The following is a 22,683-nucleotide window of genomic DNA, read 5'->3' as shown; positions in this document are numbered from 1 at the left end:
GAATAAAGAGACACCATGAAAATGGTTTGTATGTGGGTTGGGTACTCTTCAACTAAGCCTCCAACACCAATTATTGCTCAACAAGTTGGCCTTAATAAGAGATTTAAGGATTTCATGCATGTGGGGTTCTCCGCCTCGAATGGGCAGTGCTCAAGTATTACATTGTTCATCGTTGACAGTTCAAAACTGAGTTACTCCAATTCAGTGAGTCCTGTGGCTAATGTAGAAGAAGGAGATTGTTTCTCGTGTTAACCACGGGATCCAAACACACCCACCAAGAATGTAGGTATAAATCTCTGCTTTAAGTGTATTTATTTAATCTCACTAACATGCCATGATGTTTTTCCCTACTGGTTTACTTCGATTCCGTCGAGGTTAGTCTAGTTTTTTAATATATGCCCAATATGTCTTGAGCACAACAAACCTACTATTCATTGCATCAAAAATTGTGTGATTGCTAAGAGGATTTGGAGGTTGATTGGCTTTGAATCTACCTTGTTCATCATTGACAGTTCAAAACTCCGAGTTACTCCAATTCAGTGAGTCCTATGGATAATGTAGAAGAATGGGACTATTTCTTGTTTTATCCAGGGGATTCAGATTCAAACAAACCCACTAATAATGTAGGTGTAAATATTGGCCTGTTTGATCGCAGTTTTAGTTTTCAGTTTTTAAAACAGTTTTTAGAAACAATTTTTAAAAACAGTTTTCAGAAGAAGAAAATAGTTTGAATGACATGTTTTCGAACATTTAGAAAACTGATATCTGAAAACTAAAAACTGAAATTAAAAACATCTTTTACCTGTTTTGGTTTTTTAGTTTTAAAAACTGAAAATGATAACTGTTTTTCAAAAACAGTTTTCGAAAACATGTCGTACCAAACAGGTTTCCAGTTTTTAAAAACTGAAAACAGTTTTGAAAACAGTAAACAGTTTTGAAAACAGTAAACAAACAGGCCCTATATGCTTTAAGTGTATTCATTTAATCTCACTAGCTAGCCATGATGTTCTACTGTACTTCAATTTCGTCAAGGTCAATCTAGTTTCATATATGCCCAAGATGTATTGAGCACAATGAATCTACTCTCCATTGCATCAGAGTTTGTGTGCATACTAAGAGGATTTGGAGGCTGATAGGCTTTGATATTTAGTCATAATTTTAATGTTCCTAATATGTGACTTAGGCCGAAAGCAATGCTAGGGTGACGGCCATATATCACATCAATTCAATCATTTCTGCTAATAATTTGCAGCATGTGAGAACACTTAGACAAGTAAAGATGGTCAATGTTTGACTATTGATGTTGATGGTAGTGCTCAAGGGAATCTTGAGCTTGCTGGATTTGGAGGATGTGTATGTAACTCATGAGGAATAGAGATTTTTTTGGCTACTATCACCACCACAAAAAACACTTTGGGTAGCGGTTCCGTGTTTCTAAGGTAGCGGTTGAGAACCGCTGCTATGCAAGCCGCTACCAAAGATTGGGTAGCAGTTCTCTCAACCGCTACCGTTAACAACCTATGGTAGCGGTTGGTAACCGAGACCTTTTAGCGATTCTCACCGCAACCAATAACCATTTCCTGAATCAAAAGGAGAGAAAACAAGAACAAATAAAATTGTCAACTATAGCTGAAATGTGTAGTCTAAGATGCAGAAATTGCAATGTGCAATGTTACTAAGGAAGCATCATGCATGACCCTGATTTAGTAATGCACAACACAGAGTGCAATTCTAAGAAGGGAACCGCTTATTACTGAACACAATTATAAAAGTTTGCAAATTACAGAAGCAGTTCCTATTCAAACAACAAGAACAAAGAGATTCATAGAGATTTGTTTTCTCAGCAGGCACAGAACAAAAGTTCTCATAAATTAAGAGTGAATTACACAAAATCATGTCAGCTAGGAAATTCATCAAACAACTGGACTGCATGAATTCAGAGGCATTAGGTCAGGAAATATATACCTGAATTAGAAACCCAAATCTGGCAGAAGAAGAGAGCGTAAATCAGCAAATGAACAACATCGACAATGGGTTTCCGGGCTTGGACTTGCTCGTTTGTCCAAATGTGGCGGCAAATCAACAACGATGAAGAGACCAACCCAACAACGATGAAGAGAGAGAGAGAGGCGATTGAGTGAGAGACTGAAAAGTGGTGAACGGCGCAGAGAGCAGAGGAGAGATATTCAGAGAAGTGAATGGAGATGGAAGGCGCGGTGGTGAACGACACGGTGGTGAACGACGCGCGATGGTGAAAGAGTGAAGGAGAAAGGGTTTGGCCGGCGCAGCAAAAAGTGAAGAGGTTAGGGTTCAGGCGCGTGGTGGAGGGAAAATGAAAATAGAGAAAATTGGGTCTTCTTTTGGTAGTGGCAAAAAACCGGTGTCTTTAGTGAAAATTACAGCGTCAGAGCATCTCCAATGCATAGTTGCTAGTTGGGTTGCTTAAAAACTATTTTGGTGGGTTCAGACTGACACATAGGATTTAAGCAACCCAAGCAGAATTCACTCCAACCACGGTAGCTTAGTTTACTTTTAGTTGGGTCCCATTATACCTCTTATATTTATATTATTTCAAGATAATGACACTATACAAGTACATGAATGAAAGAGAAAATATGATTTTTTAGTCAAAAAGTAAGGAGAGAGAAAATAAGCAACCGTTGCTTAAATAAGCAATCGTTGCTTAAATTTAAGCAACCCAACTGTCACGTCTTGCTACAAAATAAGCAATGTTGCTTAAGTTGTCAACTGGATTTAAGCAACCCCCATTGGAGATGCTCTTAACGTAGCGGGTACATTTACCGCTACATTTTAATTCATTAGAGAGCATCAATATCAATCAATATCAATATCAATATCAATATCAATATCAATATATATTAGAAAAGAAGAACTTCCATAGTGACGTGTCAGCACCAGATTAATTCTTAGTGACGTGTCAGCACCAGATTAATTCTCATAAAAATTATTCCACGTGTCAATTTGTTAGAGGATATAATTTTCAATTGATATATGTTTTAATTTTATATATTCTAACCTAATTAATTGATATTATTTTAGAAGATATAATTTTCAATTGATATATGTTTTAATTTTATATATTCTAAAATAATTGATTGATATTATTTTAAAAGATAAGATTTGGTCTTTTAATTTATTTTAAATTTATTTTTAGAATATATTGATTAATTTTTATTGAATTTTCGAATTTTTTATTAATTCGGGATTTTATGAGTTTTTATTGTGATTTGCTAGATTTTGTTAGTTTTTATCTATCTTTATTTAATACCATTTTTAATGCACAGGTCAGTCAAATTGATGAAAGCATATGAAGAGCTCACATTTAATCATCATGAGTATGTTTAGCCCATTCTTAAAGTTGGCTCATGTTTTCCTCAAACTCATTAGTTTTGCATATACTCATGTTTTAGTATGTCAATTGGGTAACTTATCCTACTTTGCTCTATATATTTCCTTAAGTTCAATTTAAATTGATTGTTAGTATAAGTTTATTGGTGAAGTAACCACAATTATTTTGGGTGGGAGAATTATTTTGTTTTTTTCTCACATATATAGATAATTTGCTGGGGTGCGCACATATGGGGCAATACACCATTTTTTGTTTCTCTTGACCGAAATGTTCTTTTGATTTTTTGTTTCACAAGGGTTCCACCCCAAGATTCACAAATACACTAAATACAATTCTTTCACCACAGTCCTTTCAAATTGGTGAAGGAGGGTATTTTGTTCTTCAAGACTTCATTTTGGGTTTCTGTTTCAATCTTCTTCATGAATTGATTTTGTTCTTCAACTAATTGTAAGATGTCATATGCTTCAAGGATTCCTGCTTTTCTCTTCTTAATCAAAAGCAAAAGGATTGAAGAAAAGAAAATCTTCTAGGGTACAGAATATTCACTAAAATTGGAAAAAAAAATAACACGTGTCATTCTCAGATTAATTCTCATAAAAAATACATTTTAAAATTTTAGATTTGATTAGGATTTATGTTGTTTATTTATTGATTTTATCTTAATTTATTTTTGATTTATTTTTAGAGTAAAAAAAATACATTTTTAAATTTTAGATTTGATTAGGATTTAGGTGGTTTATTTCTTGATTTTATCTTAATTTATTTATTATTTATTTTTAGAGTATTAATTAATATATCCCAAACTTTTTTTTAAAAGAGTGAGTTTGAAACCTATAGCTTAAGTTAATTTGTTAATATATTCCCAAATAATAATAATAATAATAATAATAATAATAATAATAATGATAACATGTGTGTACGGATATGAGCCGGTTGGGTACTATAGTGCTCATACCCGCACCCATACCCTCTATTTTTTGCTGGTAATTATCTATACTCAACCCCATACCCATTTAGCGGTTTTTTACCCTACCCATAGTGGGTATTTTTTGCGGGTACCCTATGATTTTGAGACTCATTGTCATCCATAGATTTAGATTTATGCAAAGATGAATATCTTCCTGTAATGACATTGAATTGTCTAAAGGTGGAGAGCTTCGAGTTGCTACCCACGTGAGTATGGAGACGGGTACATGTAATTTTTAAAAAAGCAGGTATGGAGATGGTATTATAGTACCTACCCATTGTCATCCCTACTTAGTTGGAATAAACACAATAATGTTATACTTTATGATATATCTTACACAATCCTGATTTGTGCTACTATCACATTAATTTTTTTTAAGATTAATATGTTGATAATTCCTTATATATATGATTTGTGTTATCATCTTCATATTTACGAAGAATGTGAAACGAGTTCCTCTTGGTCTCAATCGGGCTTAGAAGAGAAGTCTTTATGTCCACTTTACTCATCAATTCTGACTTTTCTATTTCATTCGTTGTTTAATATATTTTTAATAATCAAAGTATTAATTAATGTATCAAATACAATAGACATATTTTCCGTGCAACGCGCGGGTAAAAAACACTAGTTGGTTGTGGTTAAACTACAACCGCTACCTATTTGCTGCTACCAATTGTCCTTCATGTAGTAGTATGACATTTCACATATGTGCATATGAAATTGTTGGCAACTTTTCATGGTCTCAACTCACAATAATGCTTGGGAGAGGAACTATGAGCATGTTATGTGCCAAATAAATTCTTTGCATGTTGTTTCGCTTATCAAAAGGTACTTTTCACATCGTCATAGCCACTTGTTAGTAATATTAAGGATTTTGTCACTAGGGAATGGATTGTGTCTGTGTCAATTTTCCACACTTGAGATAGAGAAATGCAGCACTGATTCCTTAGCTAAGCATGATTCTCATGAAGCCCGTCATTGATTATCATTTAGGATCCTCTTTCACGACTTTCAGATTTGGGTCATCTGCATCAAGCATATACCATGTGGACCTCATTTGAGAGGATAGGTTGTTCTTTTGTTTCTTTTTTCTTTCTTATCTCTTGTATCAAAAGAGTTTTATAATTCTTTTTGTTAATTCATGACGTTCATATTTCGGTATTTATAGTATCTTTATTTGCCTTTTACTAAACTTACAATAACAATTTATTGATTTTACAAATTCTCCATCACTTTGGTTTGAATCATCAGTTTAGAAGATCCATTTGTATCGATGAACACCCCTAAAATTAACATATACATTTAATTATACTGCATTATTTTATTTCATTTTTATGTTTTCAATTTAAATTGGTCAAAATATAAAACTATCCAAAAATATTTATCCATCAACTTAAGCTTTTTGAAATAATTTGTTCTTTAACATGGTCTAGTGTTCCATCATCATCATCTCCAATTCTTCAAATAAAAAAAGGTTAAATCTCAACACAAGATAAATAAATGAGTCTGTGCAAGCCTCAAGCCTAAGTAGATCTTACGTGAAGGACATGTTAGAAAATATAATAAAAATCATTCAGAGGACTTACTAACTTAAGTTTTTAGAATAACTTATTCATAACGGATAAGTCAATGAAAACACATAGACGTAAAATTATTCTAAATTAAGTAGATGTCTCTAGTACGAAATTGTGCCTTAGTTGTATTTTAAAAATTAAAATTAAAATTGTGTCTTACGCTGGGAAGCACGGACACTTCAAAACAGAGACATGTTCGCGTGTCGGACACGTGGACGACACAGACACGTTGCAGACACGCCACCGACACGTGTCGGACACGTCTGAAACGTGTCTGAATTTTATAATATTATTTCTTGGCTCGGATACGACTTGTAAAGTGAGCCGACACACCTTTGTGGCTGGACACATATATGAGACACTTGTGTTGTTTTTTTTATTATTTTTTTACTTAAAAATAAAAATAAAAAATCAGACAAATCTTATCTAATTAAAACGGGGGTTAACTATTAGATTGGTCCCTGTGTTTGTGTCGCCGTCTGAGGTGAGTCCCTCCCCGGAAAATATATGGTTTAAAGTCCTCGTGTTTGAAAAACATATGGAGCAGGTCCTCGCCGGAGGGCGGAGCTCCGGCGAGCGCTGATTTGGATCGGTGACGAGGATAAAAATGCTTACGTGGATTATAAAAATTAAAAATAAAAATAAAAAAAATTACAATCAGAAAATTAAATTAAATTAATAAAATTAAATAAAATTAAAATCTAGATTACCAAAATTAAAAAAATTAAGGGTTTACAATTTAATCCTATTAACAGGGGAAAAAACAAAAAATCATCATCATCATCATCCTTATTCATAAGTCAGTTTCCTGCAACCAAAAGCACAAACTTGGGTTGCTTCCAATCAAAATACCAGATCAGCAAAATAAAGGACAAAGCAAACCCTAAATCAAACACAATTCCAACCTAGAAACCCAGAAACTTCAACTTCTTCCTCATCTTCCTCCTTAATCTCCTTCCACATAGCAAATCATACCTACCTGCAGCCCACCAAAATCAGTACCAGAATCCCCTTCTCAGCCTCCAAATAACCAAAAATATAGATTCAGACCCATTCAAACCACCACTAGATCTCCTAAATCGCATCTCCATCGCCGCATCTCCATAGCCAGACCCATTCAAACCACCGCTGGATCGCATCTCCAAACCACCATTGGATCTCCTAAATCGCATCTTCATCTCCATCCTCAGTACTCCTCCTTGTAACCTCCTAAATTGCATCTCCATTGCCGTTGGATCTCGTCTCTTTAGCCACCTCTGCGCCGCCTCTCCTAGCGGCTCCGCGCCGCCTCTCCCAGTGGCGGAGCTTGACCACCATCGTCGCCATTTCATGCGTGAGGCTCCATCAAATTCGCCCTGTTACAATCCTCTTCCTCTCTCTCCTCATCCTCTCCTTTCGCTCGAAAACGGCACCTCTCATGTCACATCCTTCATCGACTTTGCACTTGATGCCTGATTTCTCTTCCTCACAGTTCTGGTTGCAGGTGGGTGTGGGGGGTGGGGTTGGGGCTCACAGATCTCTGGTTGCAGGTGGAGGAGGTTTGGGGTGAGGCCGTGAGTGGTGCTTCCAGATCTAGCATCAAGAACAGATTTGGGGGTTTTTAATGCCCAGACTGAGGATGAAGAAGAACACGGTTTTGGTTGAAGCTTTTGTTTCCTATTTTACTAAGAAAGAACACGGTTTTGGTTTCTCTGGTACCAAGCAAGCAAGGTAGAGGGAAGGATTTTAGAGAGGGGATGGAAGATTATGGTTTTTTTTAGAGAGAGGAAGCAGATGAAGATTGTTTATTTGATTCAGATGGAGATGAACATGGGTTTAGTTTTGATGAAGATGAAGATGATTTGGGGGAAATTGATTTTGTTAATTAATTTTTGGGTTAGATTTGTTAATTATTAGTTTTATTTTTGTTAATTAAATTAATTTTTTTTGGAGAATTAATTTTAATTTTATTTTAATTTTCTTAATTTAATTTTATGATGTGTTATTTATTTTTTATTTTTTATTTTTTTTAAATCCACGTAAGCATTTTTATCCTCGTCACTGATCCAAATCAGCGCTCATCAGAGCTCCGCCCTCCGGCGAGGACCTGCTCCATATGTTTTTCAAACACGAGGACTTTAAACCATATATTTTTCGGGGAGGGACTCACATCAGACGGCGACTCAAACACAGGTACCAATCTGATAGTTAACCCTTAAAACTGAAACAAACCTTATTAAATCAAATCTTGCTCTGTTTTGTTATCCGTTTATTTTGTTTGCCAACGGTAAAAACGAAGCTACTCTGTTACTTCTTTGAGTTCTTTCTAATGTACATGCTACTATGTTACCCTAGGGACAGAAGCAGATTACTCCTTTCTTGCTCTATTTTGTTTGCCACTGTTACTACTTTCTTATCATTAAACATTTACCCCTTGTGCCCCGTATTTCAATATATATTCAATTTGCTGATAAAAAAACTCTTGATTTTGCTGTTGATTTTGTAAACATATTATCATGTTGTTTTTTTAAATATATATAAGTCGTGTCCCTGTATCCTATTTTTTGGAGTTTAGTCGTGTTGTCGTTCCCGCCCGTGTCCGTGTCCGAGTCCGTGTTTCATAGATCTTACGTCAAGGTATGATACCCAAAACGAGTTGGCATAGACGCATAGTAATCAGGACTCATATATCACATGAGTCAACACTTATATTTTTCCATTGATCGATTCGATAGGTGTTATGCCTATAATTTTAATTACTACATAAAAGAGAGTACTTATTTTTTGTTACGAGGAAAAGTTCGAATCAAGAACATCCACATTATGGTGATGTTAATTCTCTTAGCGAGAGTTTTTTCCATCAACGAAACTCGAATATGAGATCTTATTTAAGGGGAATCAGACATGTACACTTGAATCAACCACTCGTTTTTTACTATGGGATTATTGAAATAATAAATTGAGTAAAAAGCACTTACCATACAAGGAGAAACACTGAACTATATTATCACACAACCGTAGATCTAGCAGATTCTGACAGAGCCACTCCAATCTGAAAAAAAATCAGAAAAAAAATTAAAAAAGAAAATAGAAACCGAGAGAAGAAATGAACAGTGGTAGCAAATCGGAAGGAGAACGGTTACTCGAGATCGCAGAGCAACAGTTGCAGAAACGCGATCTCAAAGGCTCACGGCAACTCGCTCTCATCGCTCAAGAAAACGAACCGCTTCTCGAAGGCTCCGATCAGATCCTCGCCATAATCGACGTCCTCGAAGCGGCGGAGAAGCCGCTGACAACCACCGCATCCACCACCACCAACAACCGCAACAATCTCGATTTCTACGCGATTCTCCAGGTCGATCATCGTGATTCACAGGATCTCAACCTCATCAAGAGGCAGTACCGGAGGCTCGCGCTTCTGCTACATCCTGATAAGAATCTCTTCTCGTTCTCGCACCATACGTTTGACCTCGTTTCTCACGCCTGGGCTTTGTTGTCCGATCCGGCGCAGAAGGAGATCTACGATGCGGGTTTGGGTTGTGCTCCGGGAAGCTTCTGGACCGCGTGTCCGTACTGTTTTCATATGTATGAGTACCCTGGGGTTTACGAGGGGTGTTGCTTGCGGTGCCAGAAATGCTCGCGGCCGTTTCATGGAGCGGCGGTGAATTCTATGCCGGAGATGGTGCCGGATCAGGAGGCTTATTATTGTTCCTGGGGATCGTTTCCGATGGGATTTGTGTTTGAGAGTTTGGAGAACGGTGGTGGGAGTAATCAGAAACCGGCGGCGGCGGTGGCGGTGGTTCCTAATCGGGTGGCGGTTCCTGATGGTGGTTCTGTTAAGAAGAAGCGAGGAAGGCCGCGAAAGGTGGCGGTTTGAGATTGGAGTTTTGTTTGTGTTATTCTTTTGCTCTGTTGCAAAATTTCTGGGCAGTTTTTGTTTATTTATTTATTAGTTTGTTTGTTTGATCATCATTGATCACAATTGGAATTTTCACTCTGTATTGTCTTGTTAAAATGATGTTTCTGTGAAGACCAATGTCAAATGAACATTAAAATTTTTAACTGTGCAATTTGTTCCTCTTATGCTTAAGCTTAACCAACAAACTCTGCATTACAAGGCTCGTTAAAATTTTAGTTTAGAATTTGATCATTGGGTCCATACATATGCAAAAGTGACTTGTTGAGAGAGTTGTATCAACTAAAAGTTATCTCAAATTTCAAGAGAGATTACTGAAATAGTCTCATGACTGTCGGTTGTGGGATACATTCAGGGAAAAAAAATTATGTAGGTGCTCAGGTGTGGTAGTTTCAGCCTTTCAGGCATTGGTTGCAAAATAGGCACTAAAGTTGTATAATGGCATGATTGTGCTTGTTTGGTTTCATAACACCGTAGAACTAATGCCAACAAGGTTTAGTAAAATTAATAGATAGTTGAGTTTCTTAAGTATCTAGTTCAGAAATCGATTCATAAGCTGTGCGTATATAAAAAATATTTGTTGAAAAAAAGACTACCAACTTAATATGATCTCAGAGTTTTGAGAACTCAGAATTTCTAGAAATTACTTTAAAAAACCAAGAAAAAAAATTGTAGAACTAAACATGTTATTGGTGTTAATTGCATATAATCACCTATCCTATTTAGGTTATGAAATCCTACATGGGAATGACATAAATGAAGATTTGCTAGGTTAGTAATTATGGAACAAATGTGTTAAGAATGAGATTACATAACCGTGTCAGTTATCTCTTAATAATGTAGGTGATTCGGTGTGGTAGTTTTAATGCAAGTTGCAAAATCGCGATTGAAATGGTATAAAAGCATGATTTTGTGATTTTGCTCTTATGTTTGGATTTGAATCGTCTACATTGTGTTTGCTTGCATGATTGGTTTTATAATAGGATTAAACTTATGTTAAAAAAAATAGGATAAAACTTATGTACTACTTTTTAAGTGTTTATTAACCAAAACAAGCTAATCTGATTTAAAAAAAAAAACCTAAGGTAATCTAAGTTAGTTATAAAATTAAATTCAAAATAAGTTATGACTATGTCATAAAATATTCTCATAAGCTTATTCAAACAATTGCATTAAGGATTTATGATATAGGATAAGACTAATGCTCTTTCAAATGTGAATTGAATCTATGACTTGAAAATGGTGACAAGCTATCTAAAAAGAATATGAATGAAACTTTGCTCAGGCCACAATATGTACTCCCTATGTGCAAGGTGAAGACTAAATTGTATCCACAATTATTTGGATATCTTTGATCAATTATCTAGATTTTATAGTTCAAGCACTTGGACTGTTTTCTTTTTATTCTAAAAACTTATGGATTACGAAGTATATTATTGGTGATGTTTACGACTTTTTATTCCAATTTTAGTTTCATGATATGATTTACATATCATAAAAAAAATATGAATTTAACATGGTTTTTAAAATCAACCTGAATCGTCTAGTTTGGTCGATTGGACTATGAATTGAACGTATACAAAAAATCATATTTCCATAAAGTCAGTCAAAAATGTAAGATAATAGATATAAGAAAGTGAATTGGTTCTTACTTGATTGTTCTTAGAACCAAAACACACCTAGGGCTAATAGTAAGATAATAGGATATAAGAAAGTGAATTGGTTCTTACTTGATTGTTCTTATAACCAAAACACACCTAGGACTAATAGTTTTCTTTATCTCGTTTGTCGTTAGTCTCTCCATCCCTTTTATCTTAGTTGGGGTTTATTCTGGGGCCAAGTTTAGTTTAATGATATGATTTACATATCACAAAATAAAAATGATGGGATTTAGACATGGTTTTTAAAACCAAACCGAATCGCTTGGTTTGGCCGATCAAACCATAAATTGGATGTATGTCGGTTCAGAGCACTATAAAAATCATATTTGCATATAATCAGTCAAATACTTGTGAGATTCGTAAGAGTAAAGGTACCTATGAACATAAAACAATAGGATATGATCAAGTGAATATGTCCTTATTTGTTAGTTCTTAGAACTAAAACACATAGGGCCAACTGCTTTTTTTTATCTGATTTTTCGTTAGTCTCTATAGCCTCTTTCTCTTGGTTAGGGTTTGTCCTGGTGCTTATAACGTGTCAAATTCTACTTTTCTCCTAAGCTAGAGCGCTTTCCAGTTTGAGAGTTGGAAATGTCAAATCATGTAGCCAATAGTCATCGATTTCATATGGGAAATAAATAAGGAAGGATCTGATACCAAGTGACATTGAATTAGTTGGGGAGTCTAAGCCACACAAAAACGACCAACTCTGACTGCTGCCAACACATTGACAATCCTGCACGAAGTGGAAGTATTTTTGTGAGGTTTGTTCGAATGAATATATATGTATAAATCTAAATAACTACTATCTGACTTAAAGAACTTTGCGATCAAGGACCTTCCCGAGAGCAACGAACAAAAATGTAAACTAGCATAAAATTCGAGATATTATGATTTAGTAGAGGAAAACCAACCTTCGAGAATCTCTACTTCAAAATCGATGGTTAATTGGTTTAAACTAGTTAGTCCCGACATCATTTTATTTTCTTCTTTCCTCAGGTTTGCTTCTCCGTGAGCTTTTGCTGAGCCTCTTCCTTGGGGTTCACTTACCTTTGATTTGATCCATTGCTTTTATCGAGCGCATGCTTCATTTCCTTCTTATATATTTCAGAAGATCATAAAAAGTATTACGAATAGGTTCTCGTGCGAATGATGTGTTTATGGAGAAGAAAGAAGAAGAGGAGAAGATGATCATTTGTCTGGCGGCGAAGCATGACCTTTGTTTGACGGTTTTAGGGTTTGAATATATGTAGATGAAAGATTATCACTGTATAAGGACACGTGTTAGGCCAAAAGTTAAATTTAGGAAGTTGTTAGGGAGATTTATGCAATATGAACCCATAAAACAAAAAATATTTAATAAAATAAATCAAAGACCCTAACATCCTTCCAAATTAATGAAACTAAAACCAAATAAATAGTATTGTCAGCGCATGCACAACCTCCACTTTTGTTGTATTAATTATGTCTGAATGTTGTTATATTATCTACTTTTTAAAGAAATATTATTTAATTACTACATAACGCAGTTCAACCATTGAACCTTAAATTAGTCGATGACTAGTTCATGGGTTAATTGTGTTCTAAAGCACTAGCTTTATTTGATATTTTTTATGCTATATATATGCTGCTTGAATCTTACTATTTGATTTACGATTCTACAATTTACGATTTTACACCTTCCTTATGATCCTAGGTAAAATATCAATTAGGGCGATTGAATTGCAACATGAATGATTTACCTTTAAGCAAATTTGTTATCTGTGACAAACAACCATTTTATTGAACCTAAGGTCCTATGGGAAGAATTGGAGAATTATAAGCTTCAGTTCTATGTAGTAGTTTAGTGATAAAAATGAGGAAATTTTTAGGCAGGAAGACTATATCATACAGTTTCTAATGAGTTTAAAAGATTGATTTGAGTAGTAAGGTCTCAAGGTTTGCAACATGGGAGGCAAAATGACCTTATATTATTTGATGAGTCACAAATCTTGGTGAATCTTTTTGATGGTAAGAAGCCTTATTGCGGGGAAATTGTAGTTTGAATGGCAAGGTCTATCTTCTTGTGATCTCCTGCGTCTTCAATGGAGGCTTGTTCTAGCTTACGTTTTGAGACCTCGTGAACAATCTCAAACTACTTGGAAGTGGCTGAATAAGTTTCTATGAAGATTTCTTCTCCATCTTTGCCATCTTCAATAGATCAGAGATGATGAAATTAATGAGAATAAAGCAAAGTGGTAAAAAATCTTTGAAAATATATCTTTGTAGCATGTTGCACCATGGAAGCCATAGCTTTTGGCAAACATTGAAGCATGGAGATGAACTAATTGAGGTGGAAGTAGTGAGCTCCATTGGTGAAGCTCTAGTACCATCTCAGTAAATTGAGATGGATCGAACAAAAGGAAAGGTGGAGAGTTCCCTAGGGGTGGTTTGGGAGATGATTTTTAGAGGGAAGAATAAGGGAAGACTTATTATCTATTTTCAAATAAATAAGTATATACTTTTATAATTTTTGAAAGAGAATCCAACAATGGGAATTTCTTATTGATTCAAAGATGATGGAAATGATACAACAATTACACATTTATAGTGGAATGCCTAAAGTACCTAATCTAACATTAAACTAACTTTACCAGATAGCTCATTTTCTAACTAACCATCAACTAACAGTTAACAAACTAACAAAAAAGGGAGATGCAGAGTTCTGTTCTATCGCCAAAAAGCTTTGTTTGTTATTCAGAGGTTCTGATTGGGAGTAGAAAATGGAGACAGATCCTCACCATCCTTATCTTTGCTAATAGAAGATTCTCTACCAGTCTGTTGGAAGCAAATTCCAGTGATTCCAGAGGAATAGATGGCATTATTTCTTAATCACTGGTAAGGGTTTACTTCGAGCTCACCAGGACAGCATCAGGTATAGTATTCCGTTCAAAGGAAGAACTAAGTGCATGTTTGTAAACTCTTATACAAATGACTCTGGAGACGAAATCAATTATGAGTAGAAACTTATGTGAGTAGCTCCTGGATTTTAGAACTGATTCTGATGAAAAAGAAGCCGATCCAAACATTATATAACTGATCATAAGTACACAGCAGATCTCTTTATCTTGTTTTGATAACCAAGACTCACTGCATGTAACAATATTTGGTGATGTTCCCTTTTCTACATTTCCTGCTCTTTCCTTTTTGGGCTCTAGGGATTTGGAGGTCTTCTGGACTAAAGTATAAGAACACATATTCTGGATTTTAGCTTGAGATATTGCCTTTAGTTTATCCTTGGAGTTTCCACTGGATGAGAGGGTCCACGTCACAGCAAATTTATCAGATTCTACCTTGAAGTCGGCAGCAGGGTTTTGTCAACCATCGCATTCATTTGTAACGATTGAGTGAATTGAAGGCTTAATTTTGAGATGGATCTGTAAGTGGGAATGTACGCTTTGCCTTTGCTCTGGAACGAGTGAAAGTAGTGTCATCAAATGGATCAATTTCAAAATCCACATCGCTGTACATCTTAATAACTGTGCGAATGGGAGTGGCTAGCCGAGCTCCGTGATGACTGATGACTCTTAGCAGATCCAAGAGAATTGCCTCCTGTTTTATATGACAAAATTATAAATCACCAAAGCTAAAGTGAGCCACTTATCTGTTAACCAACAGAATAATTTGAATATTAGTAAAACAATAACATGATATTCTCAAATATAGCCTGTAGAATAAGCCATAATGTGGACCCCAAATTCTTCAAATTCTGACCAGGTCTAAGTAGAGTGTTTTACAAGAATAGTTTAAAAAAAATAGAAGTTAGCATATGAAATAAAAATAGCAATAAAAATTCTTAAAATTGAGTTTCAAAACATAAGAGGGGGTGACGATACTGCTAGTACAATTAAGTTAAAAGGATTGCATTAGCAAATTTACATAAGCAGTATTATGTTACACCATCACACTTTATGCAATAGCAATTGCTATAAGCAATCTAGTCTCACCTTAACACGGAGGTACTCTTCAGAATGTGAAGTTTTAACAAAGCAAGAGACCAATATCTGTAAAAGAAAAAGGCAATTATAAGATAATGGCCTTTGAGAAATGAAAAAGAGAAAAGTGACAACTCTTAACAATGAATAGTAGAGCAGATAACAATAAGAGAGGCAAAAAGCAGAACTGAACATATTTTAAGATGTTAATGAAAAAAATACTTCATTCCTGCCACAGTGAAGATGGCTAATCAAATGCCTCGAAAGTATAGATTGATAAGACGTAAAAGACACAGGTAATCTATCATAGTATGAATAAAATTTGACAAACCTCGTAGAATGAACATATGATAAATAAAAAGAGTTTTTGTAAGCATTCTGGAACAAATGTGATTGTGAAGGAGATTTTAAGACAAAGCCTTTGACTTTAGTCAGAGCTACTAGAAGTCTAGAACCTGATTCATTGATGGTGGCAAAGAAGAGCAAAACCTATAGGGTAAAACCAAGTTTCAAAACATATTTGAGATGCTTTGGGTGTGTTTGCTTATCTGTTTGCGTCAGTGCAAACAGACATTTACACGCACTTCTAAGATAAAAAGTGAACACAGCTTTTCTTGTGGATTGAGTTAAAAGTTTGAGCACGTTTCATTCAATTGATATCCAAATACACGCTTTATCAATTTGACACCAGAATTACTTGATAATCTGCCCCGGATTTCAGAAAAAATTATCTAAAACCCATCATGCTATGGAGACAACAGAAAACATCTAGAGCTTCAAACATGAGCTCAAGACTGTTTTGAATAGACAACAATGATGAAAAAAGCACTGCAGAAAAGGGAAAGGGGGGGGGGGGGTGGTCACTGCTTGTGCTAATTTAACACAAGTATTTTGTTGTTTTCACTACATCAGTGTCAGTACTCAGTACTGCAGGAGAACCTAAAAAAGAACAAAATTTCCTAATTTGATGATCATGTGATAATAAAATTAATACGAAGGAATAAAAATGTATTTCGCAAAGATTAAAGACACGCCCAACTTTTATACATATGACCTAGCAGAAGAGCCTAAAAAGGTAAATTCTGGAAATTTAAACAAGCAAAGGAAAGAGTTATTTTGCCTCAGCTATGCCACAACATGCATGGCGAGCCTTAAAAAGCCTTTCAGACAAAAATTAAAGATAAATAGGAAGAAAAGAAGAAGTTGGAATTTGTAGCTCATAAAATATTATATAAACCAATGAAAAGAAAAAGTATCAACCATAAGAGCCTGATTTTCTGGATTGATATCCTCCAAAAAAACCCTTCTGTGCAATTTTTTCTGCTCTACTTGAGGATTTTTCGCCAAAACCTTCCGCATATCAGCTATGATACTCTGCATAAAGAAATCAAGAAAGAGATTGTCTTGGTTTTCAGATGATGAGTTAGCCATCAGAAGGTTCCTGAACAATTTTTAAAAGTACACCAAGAGTACTCACATTAATCTTGCTAACATCCATGTGACTAATAGCAAGATGAGTCTTAATGCGCCAATGAGATTTCATACTAAGATTCCTCACAACATTTACACTCAACTTGTGATTAGGAATATGAACTGCTTCACAATCAGCACCTCTAACTAGTGTTGGTGACCACCATCCCACATGCTAGAGAAAATATGAAATTCAAATAAACAAAATTAGAATAAAATATATACACTTAAGAAAAATACCCTCTAAGGCCTAAACCACTGGACCAACATTATGTTTTCTGTTCTCCTCAACAACCTTGTCAGTAAGTTAGATAATAGATACAAACCTCAACTTTACCAGAAACCTCATATCCTTTAATCTTCGTTTTAATCCGCTCATTCACCACAAATGGACGAGTTGCGTGGATCATTACACTTGAAAGGAAGTTTGTAAATATCTGTATGTATCACAAAAAAGAAGTGATCATAGAAGCAAACAAGATTCTACGTGTTTGATAACAGCTATGCCTCAAAGTGTTGTCTTATGGAATTTGATGAAATCAAATATAAAGGATGATCCATAAAAAATGCATTGACAAAGATGACTTAATTGTTCTACTTGAAAACATAGATGGAAAACTGAAAAATGTTATTTCTGAAAAAAAAAAGGGGGCTCAAGTGTACAAGGTATATTACTATTTGCATAATATATACAAATTCCCATTACAAATTTCCTAAATTAAATATATATTATAACTGTAAAATCCTTCCTAAAGAATAAATTAGGAAATACAGTTGTACAATAATAATGATTCCCAACACTCCCCCTCAACCTGGTAAATGAATATCTATCACTCCTAGCTTGCTAGTAATATCTTGAAATCGCTCTGTTAGAAGTACTCTAGTCAACACATTTGTTAGTGACCAAACACTTGCCTAATTTCTCTTTGACTAAGTGCTGGCATATCTCTATATGCTTTCTCTATCATGAAAGACTTGATTATGAACAATGTCAATGACTTATTTGGTATCAGACATTAAAAGTGACATTCATGGAGACAAAGAAGTGATGATTTGGAGGGTGATAAGATTATATTCCTTTTTGTCAAGAGTGTACTCTATGAAAACACATGATAGCACGACGATCAAGTTTGGAACGATTTTGGTGATGGACATGAACAAAAACCACACATCCGAAGATATGAGATTGGAGACAGTGCTGCCAGTGGTGGTCTTCCCTTCTAAGGGCACAATGTAGGTGCTGGAGGCTGCAATGAAGGCAGCCTTAGACAACAGCAACGAAGACAGCTAGAGTTTTACTGCGAAAGCAGACTCTTCTAGATCAGAATCTCTAATACCAACTTGAAAAAAATATATGGAAAACTGAAAAGTGTTATTTCTGAAATAAAAAAGCTCAAGTTTACAAAGGTATTTATATAGTCACATAATATAAGCAAATCCCTACTGCCACTTTCCTCAATTAAATCTATACTACAACCGTGCCAATATGTCGTAAAGTTAAATGAGGAAATATAGTTGTACAACAATAATAATTCCCAAGAGTTCTCATAGACAGTATCAAAGAACCTGTACCATACCTCACGACCTGCAAGGGAAAGTAATACTGTGCCCAAACCACCAGCAGTCAACCACTTCTGCGTGGAGAAACCAATCAACTCCATGAACAATGAGACAGCAGCGACCCATATTGCTGTATATACAGCTTTCCCAATAAGATCAATGCTCATCTGCCATTCACAATACATATTTACATTGAATAAGATTTGAGTTTACACTACAAGAATGCCCTTAGGAGTCAATACTCAATAAGCAATGGGAACTCCCTCGCCAAAATATTCATGAAAATGAGAAAAATCATCCTATAACACTACCCTTCTTCAACCCACACACTCAAAACTAAGTTAAAACAAAATTCAAACGATCAAAGATTTAATTCACTAGAGGTTGTCTATGTTTGCAATCTTCGTTTGGAATAGCATAACTCATATAAAGCTTAAATCATGTGGACTCCACAAAATTAAACTATTATTCTAGTAAAATGTTATGCATACAGAAATGGAAACATGACAAGGATCTGCAACAGAAACATACATTTTTTTCATCACTGGAGTCATCTGTGTCCATGTAGAATTTCTGTGCTTGTCGAATTAATCTGAAAATACGAAGTACGATATCAAATAATAAGTTAAATAAAAAAAAGAACTCCAAACATGTAATAGTAAGAAATGAGGAACTGAAATAATTATTAGAGAGAAAACAATACACAGGACTCAGCACTCTATTTTATGCATATTAGTTAAATGAATCAACAAAAATCATCCAATTAAAAATATAATTGAATTACTAATTTATTAATAGTTGAATTATCTTAGATAAGTAAATTTGATAGGATACCTGAGCTTGATTCCAATGAGGACCCAATTATAGGAGCATCTAGCGGAAAGCCCAGTATATGGAAAGTTTACACTAGGAGAAGGAGAGTAGAGTCAGGGGAGGGGAATGAGAGTTAGTTAGTGGCGTGTCTCTTGATTCCAGGGCGGGTATTTGGGGAATAAAGACACTAGAGGGTGAGAGGCATTCATGCTTTTGATGAGAAGTCTGTTAGGAGAGAATATCTCTCTGGTAGGAGTCCCAGACTCTGGAAAAACTACCTTATTGTAGAGCTCTTGAGCTCATTGATTTCCCTAAATTATATAATATATATACAGTTCTAAGTTACCAGGTTCTATTATTCAGTAAATTCCTCATTGTTTCTGTACTTAATTTATTTCCTCCCACTTTTCTTAAGAAACGTTTCAATTTTGCATACACATGAGTGTGCCTTCACTTGTAGTTTTAACAATAAGAAAACAGAAGCTTATCTTACAATTGAGGTGCGAGATAAAAGTAACTTGGTTAGGTTACAAAAACTGTGGACATGATTCTTCCAGAAATGAAATCTACCTTGAAGAACAGTAAGCAAATGTAAGCACGGTTGACAAAGATCGTACAAAACTCAGCAATCGTTGCTTCATAATCTGACCGGTTTCTGATTGTAGGACTAGTGGATCTAAATCCCTGAAACAGTTTGTGTCAAGGTGTATACCAATAGGACTTTTCAAACATCCAGTAGAAAAGACTTGTTGATCCAAAAGGTTACCTGCAGATAAGCATTACCCCAATCCACAGCAGCAAAGGTTGCAAATAAGAGGTCATAATATAACGTGAACTACTTTTCTTCCAACTTCTATCAACTCTCTGAAAACATGTTATTGAACAGTGTCAACTAATGATACTATTTAATTGATTTAGGTAACACATGGAATAAGGTAAAATGCTAACATCTTGGAGAAATAGAACCCTGCTCAAGCGCAGGAACGGCTCAAGACCAAAGAAAGCAAAGCCAATGATACCAAGGGCAGGGATCAATTGAAGCAAAATTGGTCTTGATATAGCATTATATGACCTACATCAATTACAAAAGTTAAATATCTCCATAGAGAATGCACTCAGCAATAGATAGATGAAAAGGGAAGAGAAGATGCCACAACAGCAGCAAAGTTTAGCAGCATATGATATGATTTATGACGATAAAACCTAGTGCAAACAACATATATCATAATATCATTTGGGTTAATTGTACAAGTTCATATTATAAGCAATATAGAGTCACAGTGGGGTTTAGTTGATTCCCAATATCTACCCACCCTCTATCACCACCATCACCAAAAGGGGAGCCAGAGCTTAATACTTCAGATGCCTCTCAACAAAATATGAAAGAGATGCAAAACAGAAAATATAAGAGAAATACAAGCTTCAGCTTTTGTGTTACTCTAGTCTAGATAGCTAACCACATACAGTGGCACGAAGAGGAGTCAAAATGTCACCCAACATATAGAAATTAATGGTGCCTGCCATATCAAAGTTTGTCGGCTGGCAGGATACACCTCTCTCAATCGCAACTACTATCCAACTTCACGACCGTAGCAAGCAAAGTAATTTTTTTAGCAAAAAACACATCAGAAATAAATATGGATCAGTTCCTAGGAAGTATAGTCAGCAATAACAGTTGCAAGTTGCAACCTCAATGAAACTTCAATTTTACTGCAATATGGAAAAGGGCACTATTGGGAAACTGGAAAACGATAACAAATATGGACATCAATATCAACGAATTTTTAGAAACTTCTCTCAATTACAAAGAGATAAATAGAGAGAGAGAGAGAGAGAGAGAGGAACCTTGACAAAGAAATAGTAGCTGCTTTCACTAGCGGCGCCTCAAACCCTCCAGCTGGCGTTAGGACAGACCGACACAGCAAAACATTACATCTAGAAGGTACAGGCTTAAGTGGGGCATGTAATCCAGAAAATAGGAGTGCTGAAGAATTCTGCCTCTGTCAATTCACAAAACAAAATTCTCCATGGATTAGACTAAAACAAAAAGAAACACATAAACCCTAAACCCTAAACTACATCCATCAAGCAATACAGATTAAACTGACAAACAAGAAGGCCGTACCAAACTAACAGGTGAAAGATTGATTGTAACAAAACACAACCGGTCACCAGGCAAGGGCCTCTGTCAAAAATAGACATCAAAATGAAAGGAAAAAAAAAACTCTAACAACATTCTGCACTGAATCTAAAGGAAGATAAATTGAATTGAATCAAATGAATAATCACATACCTGACAAAAACTACATTTTCTATCACTAGTGTATAATAGCCTAACGCCATGGGACAATCCCATTGAACCCAAATAGGCCATTGTTGAATGGAACTGAAGTACAATATCGTATCTTATCCTTTGATATTACACCTGAATAAGAGACAACAACATAACAACCTTAAAAGCGAAAAACATAAGACGAGGTTTGATAGCAAGCATGAATTCTCGGAAGCTCAGAAACTTACACTTGTAAGAAACTGAAGAAGAAGATTCTGCGAAGCTCGGAAATTTGCACGTGTATGAAACTCAAGAAGAAGAAGAAGAAGAAAAATTGGTATGCAAATAGTGATGCGATGAGGTACGATGCTGATATGCCAAACAGGTTGGATGAAAGAAGAGAATCAGTGATAATATTCCACGGAAATAATGCCACTTTGCAAAGGGATTTGGGTTTGGCACCCCACCCTTTAGGCTACGCGCCCCAGCATTTTTTTTTTATTCCAAAACTACCCATCGGTAAATGATTTGCCGATGTCAAAATACCAATCGGTAAATGATTTACCGTTATTGTTCCTCAGTATGAACACCTTCATCCCATTACCCAGAACACGAAGAACAATATCGGTTAATAATTAACCGATTCTAATATTGTATCGGTATATCATTTACCGATTTGTAATCTGTAAGTTTGATCACCTTTTCACCATTACTCCTCCCTCCACCAACCCCTCCACCATTACTCCTCCCTCCAACAACCCCCCACCAGCCCCCCATAACTCGCCCAAACTACCTTATTCTCCATTACTCCACTCCTCCCTCACATTTCACCTTCCCACCACCACCACCATCTCCACATTTCCACCACCACCACCACCAACACCACCACCACCAAGGGAAAGCTTTTAACTTCTGGTAAGTGTTGTTAGCTTTGGTACTTTATTTATAGTTAGTTTAAGTAGTTAGTTGTTAGTTTAAGTAGTTAGTTTAGTTAGTTAAGTTGGTAATTTAGGCTGCTGAATCGTGAACTGAATCGGTAAATGATTTACCGTTATAGTACCGGAATTTGATTTGTCCCCCTTGACTAACCGTTCTAATTTACTTCTCAAACGATTTCAAAAATTTAG

General features: G+C 35.4%; 1 protein-coding gene and 1 pseudogene across 2 annotated transcripts; one reads left to right on the top strand and one right to left on the bottom strand.

Annotated features, from left to right (window-relative positions):
* The first annotated feature begins 8,915 nt into the window (after positions 1–8,915).
* On the top strand, positions 8,916–9,973 carry LOC130719845 (chaperone protein dnaJ 49-like). Its single transcript, XM_057570451.1, has one exon. The coding sequence runs from the start codon at positions 8,997–8,999 to the stop codon at positions 9,765–9,767; it is 771 nt and encodes a 256-aa protein (XP_057426434.1). The 5' UTR covers positions 8,916–8,996; the 3' UTR covers positions 9,768–9,973.
* Positions 9,974–13,968: 3,995 nt separating this feature from the next.
* On the bottom strand, positions 13,969–21,994 carry LOC130719837 (mechanosensitive ion channel protein 3, chloroplastic-like; annotated as a pseudogene). The gene is made up of 14 exons (XR_009012909.1): positions 21,805–21,994; positions 21,578–21,709; positions 21,410–21,469; positions 21,130–21,284; positions 20,233–20,356; positions 20,051–20,148; positions 19,855–19,968; positions 19,003–19,063; positions 18,489–18,638; positions 17,238–17,348; positions 16,919–17,086; positions 16,702–16,815; positions 15,454–15,510; positions 13,969–15,058 (listed from the first exon to the last, which is right to left on the bottom strand). The product of XR_009012909.1 is annotated as a mechanosensitive ion channel protein 3, chloroplastic-like (transcript).
* Positions 21,995–22,683: the final 689 nt, after the last annotated feature.

This window comes from Lotus japonicus, chromosome 1, assembly GCF_012489685.1.
Source record: "Lotus japonicus ecotype B-129 chromosome 1, LjGifu_v1.2".
Taxonomy (NCBI): Eukaryota; Viridiplantae; Streptophyta; class Magnoliopsida; order Fabales; family Fabaceae; genus Lotus; species Lotus japonicus.
The sequence above is the reverse complement of the archived record's forward strand: the minus strand, read 5'-3'. Positions and strand labels throughout refer to the sequence as shown.

What these genes read in the sequence shown, in the direction of transcription:
- LOC130719845 (XM_057570451.1), top strand. Translation starts at nt 8,997, where the DNA reads ATGAACAGTGGTAGCAAATCGGAAGGAGAACGGTTACTCGAGATCGCA.